The sequence below is a fragment of the Phaenicophaeus curvirostris genome, chromosome 9 (genome assembly GCF_032191515.1).
Source record: "Phaenicophaeus curvirostris isolate KB17595 chromosome 9, BPBGC_Pcur_1.0, whole genome shotgun sequence".
NCBI lineage: Eukaryota > Metazoa > Chordata > Aves > Cuculiformes > Cuculidae > Phaenicophaeus > Phaenicophaeus curvirostris.
This window is the reverse complement of record NC_091400.1, coordinates 32,748,111-32,763,418: the sequence shown is the minus strand read 5'-3', so window position 1 is coordinate 32,763,418 and position 15,308 is coordinate 32,748,111. Positions and strand designations below refer to the sequence as shown.

Here is a 15,308-nt window from a genome sequence, read left to right as displayed (position 1 = left end):
AGTCAAATTAGCATTCTTGGAATGCTTTAACTAAGGGAAACCTTTTTTCTTTTTTAAACAAAATAATAAGAAAATGAAAAACAAACATCAAACGCATTTCTCCTTTCAAAAGCTTCCTCATAAATGACACTCAGCACTCTTAGCTGGCTCCATTGCCAAGGCATGTCCTGTACACTGTGCTTCTGCTCCCCTTTGGTACTCACAGCTAAATCCTACGGCTGAGACTGGATACTGACTTGTTTTCATCAGTGATTATTTACTAAATAAAAGCCTTTTAGCAGGTGTTCATAAACCACACCTGCACACTGCATATTTCCTCTATTTCTTTATTCCAAGCCTGGAAACCCTTATGCAGGTGCTGCTTTTCCCGCACACGCAGGCCAGCAGCCGCTCCCAAGCCCTTGCAGCGCTAAGGCTTGGGCACTAGGGTCATTTTTGACACTTAAACTCACACCAAACCATGTTACCAGGACCAGTTACCTCCACATCAGAAGAGCTCAACATCCTCTCCAATTTCTATACAAATCTGAACAGCTGTTTGATTAAAAATGTAACTTTCACGATGGGGAAAACCAGGACAAAGTCATTTTTTAAAAGGCCACAGAAATTTAAGCATCCGTTTTTCCCCCTGGCTTGCAAGTATACCTTCAGGAAAGATTGAACAAATGGGGTTCAGCATAGCAATTTTCAAAACAACTGAGTTTAAACTGAAAATGGACACCAGGGTGCATTAATGCAGGTCTCCCCAAAGCCCAGCCCATGGGAACAAAGTAATATTTTGTACAAAGAAACTTTTCTTCCAATTGCTCTGCTGAGATCCCCTAAGGTATGCACTCAAACCACCGAAGTTTTCACTGACATTGCAGTATCCAGTTACTCAACATTTTGATTCTTTTCTTTGTGGTTTTGTTATTTTTGCAACAATCTCACCCTACTTCTTCAGTCAAAGACCTCTCTCCTTTCCACTGAGCTCCCTATCTCAGACCAAAACCCCACGCCCACACTTCAGGTGCCTCGTCTTGCACTCAAACCGCATGCCTGGTGACATCTCGGGGGCTACATGGCTCGACGCTTTGCAAAGCAGAGGCCATGGCAGGTGACGAGCGCTAACGGCAGGAGCGGAGGGACTCACTGTGGATGCATCTTGTAGAGGGAGCCATCCACCCCCACGGTGGTCCGGAGGCGGCCGACCCCTTTGTTATCCCGCAGCTGGTTGAGGATGGCACCCAGTGTGGCGGCTACCAGGTTGGCTGAACGGAAGGACACGATGGTGCAGACGTGCTGGACGGCGATGCAGTCCTCATGGGATGGCTCCACCCCCAGGCGGGTTAGAATTTCTTTGGCTTTGTTCAAACCTTCTTTGCTCCTATAAAGAGAGTGCAGTAAAGGGGGTCTTAGTGGGAGAGCTATGAAATACAGGACTAAGGTGAATCCTAACACAGGTGTCCCTGCCTGGAATTTGAGAAAGGGGTTAGAAAGAAAATTTCTTAGGGATCTGGACTAGGAAGCTCCATGAGGCTTGAACTGAAATACTCCAAGGATGCATTCACTGACAGAACAGCTTTCCACTAAACGCAGGTGCAAACATTCCACCCACAAACCATGCAATTCCAGGTACTGTAGCAGCAGGATTACTCCCACAAGTACTCAAGAACCCGCCCTCCTTCAGGTTGATTTCCCACATGGGAACAGGTACATCACGTCACTGGAAACCTGTCAAGCAATAATCTCTCCAACACAGACCACTTTTTTGATGTGCCAAATGGTCAGAACAACTCTTCTACTGAGCAAGCTTCCAGTACTTTGAAAGCAAAAGCATGAAGGGACAGAGATTGGCCCCCATCCTACAGAGCTGAGGCATCCCTCAGGAGCACAGCACGTAGCTCAGGCTGCAGGTGGTCCCACAGCACCAGACTCAAAGCAAAGCAGCAACACCACAACGGCTCCTTCGCCCTCAAGCAAGTTAGCAACTTCCACACACTTTTACAGACCTGGAGGAATTAAATGCTTTTTCATCACACTAACGTTTTAGCCTTCACACAGCTTCTCTCTGGAGCAGAACAGAAGCATCAGCCCCACAATTCAGCATAGGCCTGAGCATACACCTAATCCCATGCTCGCTTGCTCAGGTATCTCAATAAATTAAGCCCAGTGTGCAAAACAAAACCCTGAGCAGAGGTTGCTTAAGTGATTTCATCCTAACACGTCTCTTTTCAGATTCCTACAGCCTCACTGAACTTCTGTCTCTTGCACTGTGTTTTCCCACATCAGCACCAAGCCCGAGAGCAAAGTTTCTGGCAAAACTTAAACACATCCAGCTTGGTCATTTCCCAGACAAAAAAACAAGGAGTATATCTTGTCATTACTAACTGCACTCCATACATCTTTTTAAAGACTTGCAGCTTGGCAACATCAGCTGGAAATCTGAAGCTGCACAGGCATGTGCTCCCTGCTTACAACCACAGAGCTCTTCAGGGAGCAAGGTGAGATTTCAGGGCAAATTTTGCTCTTAATAACTGAATAATTGCATTTTACTCACTGTTGTTCAGTATTACGCTGGTCCCTTACGTGGACCTCTGTTGTTAAGATGAACAAATACACACATTTAATGGAAAGCTGCTCAGATAAGATGGTCTGCAGGGACAGAAATAAAACAGGGCAGAAGGCAACAGGCATTGTAGAAGTTAGTGCTGTTCCCTTGGCCTTGCACTTGCATCGACAGTACCTCTGTACACATGCACCAAGATCAGCAGCACTTTGAAAAGAAAAGCCAGCCCAATGACCACAGTCCAAACTATCTCAGTGATGTGAATTTTAAAAACGCGGGGGAAGAGCCAGTAAGTACTGACCAAAGGGGTGATGACACCGTAAGAAAGCAACTGGCACATAGCTCAGAGGTCGCCACGTAGCACCCGGCACTGCCTACGAGACTGAATGCTCTGCCTTGTCACACTTGTTTTCTTTCTGCCCAGCAATCCCGTGGATACAGCAAGGAGCAACACAAGCATTTGCTAGAAGGCACTACGCCAATTCGCTGCCGTGTTTAGCTGCAGGGTAGCAGCTTCTGAGTGTTTGCGAGGAGAGTGAGAGGCAGCACAGTGCATACCCCATAGTGCACACATTGGCAGGCTTCTGCAGTTCCTCCCAACACAAGAGAAAAAGGAAGAAATCTCAGGGTGGAGGGCTCGGGGGGACCCTACATACCATTTCTGCACTGGAGGATGGCAGCCACCCCCAGTGCGACGTATCTTCCCACAAAACAAAGAGATGTTGGAAGATGACATTCAGAGTAATTGTGAACCCCAGCGAGTAAAATGGGAGAGGTACTCACTTTTCTATGGCAGAAACGTGCTTTGTCTCAAACTTCCCTTTGGTGAGAAGCTCAGGGGTGATTCTCCCCTCAAAGAGTAGGCCCTCCTTGGCCATCTTCACCAGGATGAGCCTCACCAGCTCCCCCATGTACAGCCCGCTGACCATCTTCTCAAACCTGCAGACAAGGACAGCGGCAGTCACCCACCAGTCCATGGCCAACACTGGGAGGCAGAGCCCAGCTGCGCCAACGTACCATCCGGTCCAGCCCACAGTTTGCCTCACCACTGGCAAAGATGAGCTTTCTTCAACTGCTGAATTCATTACACAAGTGGAAAAGGAAGCACTAAGTGGAAAACAAAAGAAGCAAAGTTCACAAATAACTGCCTCACTCACAGCTGCTTCCCAGGATTAAGGGATCCACGGTCAATCTCTCGATCAAACTCAGTTCTGATGTCTTCTAGCGAACCATCGTCTCCAAAGGCCCCCCACTCTGTGTTAATGCACATCCTGCCCTCATCCCCTTCCACCAGGTCGATGTGCCGCATCTCCTCCATGTAACAGGCATTGGTGCCAGTGCCTTTAGGGAAAAGAATTCAGAAGATTCTAACCAAACAGGCCAGGCAAAGGAAGAAAAACCACATGCATGCTGCAGCAGCAATGTGAATTACCAATGATCAAGCCAACTTCGCAACGCTGGTCATCAAAACCACAGGTCATCATCGTTCCGACGGTGTCATTCACAACAGCCATGATATCCGCATCGTAGTCCTGATGGAGGAACAAGAAGTCACTTGGACCATATGGCTCCTCAGGAAAACACTGCTTATATTTATCACCAGTTTGCTTATATCAACTTATTTCACAAGGAACAGCAGACAAATAATTTGTCTGAATACCACAGCTCATCTTTCTAAATATCACCTGCTCTGTCTGCCACCTCCCTATCCCAAGAAGACAATGAGATCAGACTAATGCACCACGCAAACAATAAAACAGCAGTAGCCTAATTCTAGACAGCAGAGACCTGCTCCCACGTAAGCATCCTGAGGCAAGAAAGGGCTATATCTGAGAGACAGAGGGAGGGATGAACTCTGCACTTAAATGTCGTGGAGTGATTTGATGCAGTTGCTCTGGGAGTCAATCTAGAAAATATTCCTAAGTTATGTATTTCACACGGAACTCACTTAAAACATCTGGGAGTTTTATTTCAAGTGAAGATTTTAATACAAACAAGTGAATACTGCAATTTAAAAATCTATCCAAACAACATGCACTCATTCCTTCCCAGCTTCTTCAGGGTGTTGTTTTACCAGATACCAAGTCTGGTAACAGTAATTGATTACAGTAATGTTGTTCAGTGACAGTAAAACTCAAGTTTCCTTAAGAGTCTACACCTGCCCAAATCAAGCAGTTTCCAATGAATATGGATGCTGAGTAATTGGTAATCAGGTGACAATCTAGTCACCTGATTGCAAGCATTATGCAAACCCAAACTCGTTCCACCTCCTGCTCATTGTCTTTTTATTTGTTTAAGTCAGCAACCTAGTCACCTTCACCCTCTATAAAATCAGCAGAGAGAAGCTAGAGGGAACAACACAGCTCACTGAGCTTGGAATCCTTCTTCTCTTTTCCTCTCCAGCTCCCAGGCCAGGCGGCTGCACAACTCAAGTGAGCACAGACCATGAGATGCTGTTTCTCAAGAATGGGACGTGTTGGTATCACTGAAAAGCTGCAGCACTGACAACTGCACTTTCTCAGTTTTTGGAGAGCGATAGAACTGCTGAAGGTTGCCAGTGACAAACCACAACAGAGTAACCCAGTTTTGCGCTATGAGGAAAATCAACAGGGTCCACATAGTAACTCCGACATCACTCTGTTTTCCCAGCAAACAGCAAAACCACACATCTTCATGCAAGAAAGAAAAGCTGCACCATCACTCAAACCACACAAAATGCGGTCCCTGACAGAGCAGCACCAGCTTGCTGTGATACAGAGTTAAAAAGAAGAATTAAATACTATTTACCCCACGTTTCTTTATGGCCTTGTTAAGCAGCCTCACAACATCTGCTCCCTCCACTCCACTTGCTTTGAAGCGCTTCGTCCAGGTTATCAGAATACCCTGATAAAATAAGAAGGCAATATTCAACAGGATGTCACCAGGACACAAAATTATTTCTTTTTCCCCTTAAAACCAAGATTTTTATACTTCAAACGCATCTTCAGGTTTCTCCTCTTCCATGTCCTAAAAACTCAACCTGTGACAATTGGTGGTCTTTGATTCACATTACAGTAAGCCAAAAGACGGAAAATTGTTTTCCCTTCCTTTGCTAGAAAATGGTTTGCTTGCATTTTGTATTTTCAGCTCACTCTTCTCCCTGTTACTCCTCGACAGTTTTTCTTGGAAAACCATTTAATCCTTTTGGGCCATGGAAATTGACTGCTTTCAGAAAAAGCTGACTGTGCAGGACTCACTAAAGAGAAGGGGGGGTGATGTTTGTACATCCAGGACTCAGCTGCAGCAGGGATCAGCCTGCTACATATTTGCTGCCCGAAGACCCAGCTCTCCAGGCTTTTTTCACTATGAGATTGTGTTTAGGGGTTAAGGCAAATGGAAATACAGGAAATACAGCAAGGTGTGTCTCGAGCTTACAGCCTGGATCAGAAAGGAAATCCTGGCATCTAATTCCTTATCTGCAAACTGTCATAAAGAGCCTGCGAATCCCCTCAGGTAATGATTACATCTCATGTTTTTATGTTTAGATAATGCCTAGCTGGTTCAGAGCATCCAGTAAATAGGCAAGTAATAATAAAAGAAAGAAAAGAGCATTGACAGTAATCAACAGGAAAGGCCACTCAAATCAGCTCAGCTTTTCATACCCATCACAATATTCACATCAATCACAACAGGAATACAAGAAGCTAAAAAACAGAAAAGATGAAGCCTATAAGCAGAAGCACCAGTGGCCAGGCACACATTTGCCCGTATCTCAGCTTAAAAATCAGCCACCTCTTGTGCACTTTCATCCTTCCAACTGGGATAGCATTGAACCCAAAGCCACGGGGGATGGAGGAACCCAGGCAGCTCTTTCCAGACCAGGAGACACTTCTACCACTAAAGCACAAACTCAGTTTGTATAAGTTTTGCCACTGTGCCATCCTCATTAGCATCATCTAGAAACCCAGCAAAGTCCCATGCTGCTGCACAGGAAAACTATGGGTGAAGCTCACCCTGCAGGCACAGCTTTAATGGTCAAAAAGGCCCTCTAGTCAAGTAACTTTTATCATTCAGGAAACTGGTCAAATCACACTGGTAAAGAGCAGCTCTTCTCAGTGCAAGCAGCCACTACACTGAAAGGAGTTTTTGGTTCACCAGCAAGGCCTCAGCAGCAGGGAGAAGTCCTTGGATTGAAGCAGGGTCGAGCAGGACCCAACCATGCGGTGCCACCTTGTCACTCTAGGAGAAATCAGGAACCACCCTGTCTCCTTCTGCTCACCAAGCATGAGAAACGAGAACTCAGGTAAGCACAGCCTTGCAGAAGCAGCAATCCAGGAACAAATCTGGCCCACAGAATCCAGAAAAAACATATTTTTAATATGTCCAGAACATCACAAAAGCTCTCAGAAAGAGAATCCACTCAGGCACCGCTCATCTCCAAGTCTCTACAAGCGTCCCCATCTCATCTCATTCATTCCCTGCCTGCCCCACACAAGCACGACTTCATCCCATCTGGCTTGAGCAAACCAGCCTGCAAACGAGCACTTTTTCATGTAGCCAAACAGATTTTCACAAGGGCAACTCAAATTCACACTGTTGTTCCCAGCACAACTCTGCTGGAGTCAGTCACCTGAGCCTTACCATGCACCACAGCCAGCTTGCAGAGTTGCACCAAAATCAACTCACCTCTTCTCAACTGAGGCAGGAAAAGGCAGCTCCCTGCTGTACATTCAGACTCTGAGTTAATAAATGCCCTTGGTTTCAGCTCTCAGCATCACATGTAATAAAAACCTGGCCCTCCACAGCACCAACACCTGGAGGGCTATTGCGCCAGGCAAACCTAAAGACTTGCAAGCTAGAAAAGCAGGCTGCGATTTAACAGTACACCCTCTTAGCATTTTGTGAGGATTTAACTTCCCTGCATTAATTTGCTACCCTGTTGCCATAGCAATGCCGTACCAGCAGGCTGCTGAGTCATTTGTGATTTAACGAGCAAAAGAAGGAAAATATCATAGCATCCTTGTCAGAGGAATCACATCAGTCACTTCATACAACACTGGTTCTTTCCGTTCTTTTTAAAAGCACGGGGCTTCCAGGTGCCCTGCCCGATCATCCTGCTGCTCAGCAGGGAGACCCTGATCGGGATTGCCGTGTGCACCCAAGAAGTTCTGTCAAATCCGAGCAAACACCGCTGGGCTGGGTCCTGCCCAGTCATATCCTGTGGAGAGGTGAAAAAGTCTGCACAGGAGGCAGGCAAAACCGCTGCCGTGTTTACAGGGTAAACCATAATACCAAGGAGCTGATGCAGAAGCAGTACAAAACATCAGATGCCTGTTCGTCATCTGTTAAGCAACTCTTTCCGACAGAAACATAAACACAAACACAAAGTCTGACAGTGAAATATAACACTCATTTATCCCAAAAATGAGACCTGCCTGGGATACAGCTTTCACAGCAGTGTTTTAATAACAGTAGCTCTTCTGCATATTAAGAAAATCATGAAGTCTTACCTCGTCTAGCTTGGACTGTCGACATGGGAAAGAGAAGGTAAACCCTACTGGTAATTTCTTGTCTTTGATTTGTTGTTTCTCCATAAAGTCTCCCAGGCATTCAGCAACGTGATCAAAAAGCTAGAAGAAAGTGAAAAAGTATTAACCATCATGATTATGATGATGATCCCATGGGTCTTTTCCAGCCTGGAGATTCTGTGATTAGACATACAGTTGGAGGGACAAAATATTTCAAACTGCATATGAAAACTGCACTGGGGGGAAATATCTGCTCTGAATTTTCAAAGTTATACATAATGACACAGCTGTGCAAATACTATCCAGCAGTGTAGTAATTATAATAATTATGAAATACATTTTCCTTTTATGTACTTAGTTCTGCATGGCATCTTTTACACCCTTACAAAAATGCTTTTCCTGAAACAGATGGCACGTGGCTCTCAAACCTGCTGTAACCCTTCCTCATCCTCTTAACATCTGATGAGAACAAAAATGATCTTTTAACCTTTCCATAACAGGAAGGAGCATCTCAAAAAACCCTTTGGGATCCAGTCCCACGGGATACCGAGCACTTTTAGTCATGCAGAGAAGATAGTATCTGCTTCACTCAAGCACTGCTGACACCAGAGAAGCCGGCACTGTACAGGAGCTACCCAAAAGGACATAGTCTCTCAAATCTATTCCTGAAGCACACAACAAGCAAACAAAAAGGAAACCCAGGGGATTTGTCTAAATATTTTACATGCTCTGAGAAACAATCCAAAATGGGAACATTTTCTGCCTTTTTTAGAACAATGCAGGCAGCCTGCACGTGGCTCACAGGTACCAACTCCCACTCAGATGCCTTGATGGCACCATGTGACAACAGCACTATCTGTCCCACCAGCGGGTCCAGGAGCCAGGCGTGCCACGGGGTGTGTGGGCTCCATGTCTCTCACATTGAGCTATTTGGAAAGCCTCCTGGGTAGATTCCAACACTCAAAGGTGAAATCAAGCCCTAGCAATTTAAACAACAAAAATACACATTTGTACCTACCAGTATCAAAAAAACCCAGACGTGTCTGTAACTGAACCACTCAACAAACAGATGCCAACTGCGAACAAGTCGCTGCCTGCCTTAGAAGGTAACAGTGCTTCACATTTTAACTCCCTCAACAAAACTCAAACTCAACCCTATCTGCAGCATTGGTGAGACAATGCCAGGAAAACTGCCCAGAAGACTCTGGATAATTGGGAGGGAGTACAAAAAGCTATCTGTTGGTTGCAATTAGCCTGCACAGCTTTGTTAAGAACAATTTACAGGGTCTCAGAGAGATGGGAAAGCACTACAGACAGGCTGCAGTAATTCTGGAAAAGGAATTCTGCCATTCCAAGCAGGTCAAGAAGCAGCGTGTGCAATGTTAGGATCATAGAATCACAGAATGGTTTGGGTTGGAAGAGACCTTAAAGATCAGCCAGTTCCAACCCTACTGCGATGGGCAGGGACATCTCCCACAGGATGAGGTTGCTCAAAGCCTTATCCAACCTGGCCTTGGACACCTCCAGAGATGTTACAATTTAACAGAGCGCCTTAAACCCATTCCTAAAATGAGGTCAGATTGGGTTAAGCAGAAGCACAGTAGTTTCCCAGGGAAGACGTTGCCCTTCATTGTCCTGGTCAAATCAAGGACATTTCACTGAGCACACACTGTGAAACAGCATGGGAAAACAGCGTACGCTGCTGCACTTCTGTCTGACCACTTTCAGCTCTCCAAACAAGGGAGAGAGGAAAACGAGTTATTAAAAGAATTATAGTCAAGTAATAAAATACGACAACTTCTCCGGGAGGAATAAAAGAAATAACAGGAGTGTACGTTTTTATTATGCTTTTCATCTGAAAGTATCTCACTAAATACTCAACCCTACAAAACTTTCAGTGGCTCCCAGGATTACAAACAATAACCAGGGGCCAACCTCAAACCCCTCAAGAGCTCAGAGAGCAGGAAGCAGAAATACTGACTATGAAGATCCGACTGCGAAATAACCCTGGGCATTCCCAATGCACTCCAGAAAGTCCATGCAACCTGTGGCATTTGCCCGTGCAGTCCCGGCACAACCTGCCAAAGCTCGTCTCCGTGAGTTCGCGCTGGCGCTTGCTGCAAGCAATGCCCTCAAGTCATTCGGGCTGGCAGCGCGGCACACGAGCGTAACCCGTGCCGCAGCCTGCGTGGGCAAATGCTGTTAACGATTAGCCACATTCCTGACCCTACAGTAGCAGTGTCGGGTCAGTAATGCCCGGTCTGGCTGGGCTACTGGTTTTAATAAAGCACAGGGAGGAAGGCACCGTGTGAAAGAAGAAAAGAAAAAGAAGCATTTCTTAATTTTGCTACCATTGGACATCCATAAGATTTTTCCAGAGGAGGCTAGAGGAAGCATCTGTATGTGCCCACGCCCATATTAACATCCAAACCTTATAAAGCTCAAAGAACTCTGATAGGATAGTAAAGGCAACATTACAAAGTTCCCGCGGATTTCCTTGAAGAAGGGCAGGCGGATCGAGGCAAAATCCTAACTCCCATCTGCCCACAGGTGTGTGGTAGGGAACAGCATCAGCCAAATGTTTTATCAAAGTCAAAAAGACAGACGGAGCAAATGCCGCAGCCAAGAGGAAGGGACCAGTCAGATTTTACACCTTCGTTGACCTGAAGCAATGCAATGCGAGATACTGAGCAATATGATATCAGGCTTCTTTACTTCCTCTGGCCATAAAGTTGCCTACTCAGGTTGGGCTCCAAGAAGTCTCCACAAAGATGCATTTGGCTCGCAGCCATCAAACTTTGGCAAGCAACTAAAGATCTGAGCTCAAATCCCCGAATGGGGAAGATTTAAGGAGCAAGTAAACCATAGCTACAGATGGGGAGAACAGCCACAAATCCATAACCTACCTCCAATTGTGGAAGAACTCAAAAAGAAACATCAAAATCAAACCTCCAGTACGCTCCCCTTCACTAAAATTAACACAGAAGACAGGCTTCTTACAAATTTTAGACCTGCTATTACACTGCGGAGGTCAAGGAGAGTTTTGCCCTTGACTTTGACAGGGGGTTGCATCCACCCGGCAAAGCTGTCAGCTATACCTGACAAATAGGCGAAAATAGAAGTCTGAATGCAATGAAGTAGAAAATATCAAAACGAAGCACGCTAGTGAGGCATGAAGCCATAAATCACAATCCCTTCAATAAGCTGATTATATATTAGGCTTTAAGAGTATAACACGTTGAAGTTAATGACACAGCTTGCTGAAAAACATATTAGTAGCCTACCCTGAGTAGGCAGTTCAGTCCAAGTATTCCACTAATCTGGCTCAGAGATTTCAGAGAACCTCAAGCATACAGCCAGTCACAAGCATCAAACAAGCACCTGCCTGGGAGCCTCCTGGGCATTTGCCATGCTTCCCTGAGAAGTCTCACAACAAGAGTTTTAGTCATGGTTGGATATTGTCATGGGACAACTTCGAACCCAGATGCAATTCTGATGAGGCTTTCAGTTCTAGTTTTCCCAGTACTTAAACAGTGGCAGTGACTGTCCCCACCCAGAGCCAGTGGAAAAGCCTTGCTTGTCTCTCAAGTTTAAAAGCCATGACCAAGCGTACCAGTCTGAGCTCCAAGCTGCTGGTTCCCAACACCTAAAATGCCTTTGGATATTTAAAAATCAAAACATCAACACAGCAAAGCCCCGGAAAGAATGCAGACCTGATGCCTCCTTTCTCAGCTTCTCCTTACCACCCTTACCATGTGTCTATCAATTCTCACCTTAAGCCAGCCTGCCTCGCCTCCACAGGATAGCCACTTGCTCCCAGGGCGTGTGGGCAGCCCTGTTGCTTATTGGTCCCCAACTCTCCAGCTCCAACACCCCTCCATGGACAAGCAAACCTGCACTCCAAACCCATTGAACTTCCCCACCTCCAGTAGCAACAGGCAGCTCAGCTCAGCTCCCATGCAAAACCACTCAATGGGATAGCCACTGCGTGACCTTCTGACCAGATAACAAAGTAATAATGTTAGGAAAAGTCTTAGAAAGAAGGTATTTTATTGCTGTGGTTCAGGTATCACAGCAATTATTGTATCAGTGCTACTGATAAGCCACGATTGCCATCTTACACTCACTACGGCACAAGAACGCAGCAGTAGTTGTTAGTTACATACATTAAGGGTATTAAGGTGACTACAGAAAATATATTAAGGGTAGACATGATGTTTGCACATTTTTTTGCTTTTTTCCTCTTTTGCTTATTCTTCTGAAACAAGCTGTAAGTTTCCTGCAGGTGTCTCATATTCCTAAACAGCACCGTGTTCGAGTAAGAAGTGTCAAATCTTACTTTTTCCAGCAGTGAAAATTACCTAGTTTGTCTTACACTGACATGGAGACAAATCTATTAGTAAAATATTCATTGTGATCCGCTTTCTGATCAGAAAAAGAAAATAAACTCCTCCAAAGAACCCAATTTGAATTCCAAGTAAATGGGAAGATGGAAGACTAAAAAAAACCAAACAAACTTATTCAGCAAAAATTAAGTTGAAGTTGTGCCAAAACATTCTATCAGCCTCCTGCAATTTTTCTTATGTATTTGTACTTTTCATGAATGCTGATTTGCTCAGACTGCGAGGACAGATATGTGGCTGTCAGGGATATTTCCACCCCACATCTAACATTACAACTGCAGGGTTGGTCATGCCCGTTGCCTACAAAGCCTAAGTTGTTATCCTGCTCTCCACTCATATCATCATAGGCGATAGGACGAGAGGCAATGGTCTCAAGCTGTGCCGGGGAGGTTCAGATTGGACATTAGGAAAAATTTCTTCACTGAACGGGTTATCAGGCACTGGAACAGCTTCCCAGAGAGGTGATTGCATCACCATCCTTGGAGGTATTTAAAAGACTGGGAGATGAGGTGCTTATGGACAGGATTTAGTAGTGGACAGGTACGGTTGGACTTGATGATAACAAAGGTCTTTTCCAACCTAGGGATTCTATGATTCCTACCCGTGGGAAGTAACTTTACTATAAAAGTCAGATTTTTTTACTTCTAGGCCATTTTTTCCCTAACTCAGCCAAACATCTCCCGCACAATGACAGCAGATTTGCAGCAGCTGTACACGCTCTATTACACTAACTGCTGCTTATTCATTTTCTGTATCAACAAAGAGCTGCAGTCAAGTCTGTGCATGCTGTAGGTGCAACTGTTAAACGTGCTACAGTCATTCCTGTGATGCTTTTCTACAACAGCAGCATGAAAACAGCTAATCTTTGGAGAGTCCTAAGGAAGAAGTGCTTACCCGTGTTCCGCTGCCGTGCATGATATCTTCAGGAGTGTTATAAATTTCGCTTTCCATTTGTACCGTCTGCTTTTTTTCATGTGATACCTTCACCCGCAGAATTCGGAAATAAGAACCACCAAGATCCAGTGCAATGAAATCTCCTTTCTCTATGTGGAAAATAAGACACAAGTGATTAAAAACTACGCAACACAAATCTGGGAAACATCGAGCTCTTAAGTACAACGCATTGGCAATGCCCAGTGGCCACAGCAAGGAAGTTCCAGCTGCAGGGCATCCATATGAAGCATCACCTTGATTCCCTACAATTTAATATGAAGTTGGTGCAACGGCAACACCAACCACCATTGATAAACGCCCATTGCAGTTGCCTGTACATCCAAAAAAAAAGGACTGCTAAGTGGACAGTCTCTATCCAAACCTCATTATGAAGCTGGCAGAGCAAAGATCTCAGGAGAAAGCCAAAAATATGTTGAAAACAGAGACAGTAAAATGAAGGGATGCCAGAGCACCAATGAACCTCCCCAGGAGCCAGGGAAGGAGCTAGGATACCTCCATCTACCCCTGTGATGAAAAGGGATTTGGATTTCAAAGGTCTGAAGCCAAATCCACCACCCACCCACTTCCACAGATTTGAGGGTGTAATTCAGCCAACAGAGAGCATGGTCTGGCTATCTGGGGAATGACACTTTCAGCACCCACTAGAGAGCTAGGCAAATATATTTGACTGAACTGCTTGTGCTATCTCACCTTATCAAAGACGGAGCAAACAACAACAGCGATCGTTAAGGTCTGCAAAAAGATAATATTTAGGGAAGCAGAGTGCACAGAACGCGTGTCTAGGCTGCAGTTAATCACCAAGGCTCTTTGCAAGCATTCGTGTCTGCATACAGCATCCCCAGCCTCACTGACGCTGCTTGGAGGGTGATGAAACAGAGTCATGCGGCACTTTTCCTGGTTTCTTCATTGACTTGCACTTTTCTACGCCATCAGAAATGCCCCAGGCCACAGCAGGACAAGCTGCACCCCCATGTCCTGTAGGTATTGCCAGTCCCATCCTGCAGCGTTCTTTGGCCTCTTTTCATTCCACCTTCCAACTTTAAGCTATGACTTAGAGAAGGCCATTCTCAACATCACTGGTTTTTCATTTCTACCTAAATTCATTCTGGAAAGACTTCTAGCAGTTGGTTAGACCAGTACCTTTAGATGTATTGCCTCAAACTTCAACTCAGCTCTCAGAGCCTTCTGATCCCACACATATCACCAAACCACCAGATGTGCCATTTAGCCATTGAGATTTCCAAACCTAGACTGACCTCTGAGATTACCCTGCCTGATCTCAGAACTCCTACTGCCTGGCTTAGTGAGGTGCTTCTCCTCATCACCCCATGCATCTCCAGGAGCCCCGTGTTGCTCAAAGCTGATGAGCTGGACTGGGCATCCCTTGGGGTAGGACCTCCCCAGGTCAAGAACAGCCTAAGAGAGGCAAAGACACTGCAAAAGCCCTCGTGGTATTCCAAGGTTACAGTGTAATAAGAGAAACAAAACACTGTCACGTGCGATACCACAGAGGACAATAAACTCCACAGTGAAACACGTAGCAAAATGACAGTTGGAGCCCAGAAACCCTTACAACCCTCCTAATTTTACTGCATTGCAATGCAACACTTCCTTCTCGCTGCTTAAGACATGGGCAAACTCAGAGTTTGATGAAATACAGATCTTACAGCGCTTCCCTATCTATTTCTGAACAGCGTGGCTTTAAACAATGCTTTGCTCCACTACAAATGTCATTTAAAACGTGAACATATCCAATCTGCAGATGCAGTTCCTTCATCATGTTCAGCATAACAAATTCAGGAACCCGTAACCCCCTTCACCACAATGAGATTGGAAGTCAAACATTGACCACAAGTGTCTCATTAAGTCAAATACCTGAATAAGCTCTATCATATG

General features: G+C 45.3%; 1 protein-coding gene across 1 annotated transcript in view; it reads right to left on the bottom strand.

Annotated features, from left to right (window-relative positions):
• The window catches only part of HK1 (hexokinase 1), a 38,641-nt gene that overhangs the window by 13,279 nt on the left and 10,054 nt on the right, over nt 1-15,308 (bottom strand). The window contains exons 3-9 of the mRNA XM_069863320.1: nt 13,353-13,501; nt 8,038-8,157; nt 5,336-5,431; nt 3,981-4,080; nt 3,706-3,889; nt 3,332-3,487; nt 1,133-1,366 (exon numbers count right to left, since the gene is read on the bottom strand). Coding sequence (XP_069719421.1) covers nt 1,133-1,366; nt 3,332-3,487; nt 3,706-3,889; nt 3,981-4,080; nt 5,336-5,431; nt 8,038-8,157; nt 13,353-13,501 — 1,039 coding nt within the window. The remainder of the gene's footprint in view (nt 1-1,132; nt 1,367-3,331; nt 3,488-3,705; nt 3,890-3,980; nt 4,081-5,335; nt 5,432-8,037; nt 8,158-13,352; nt 13,502-15,308) is intronic.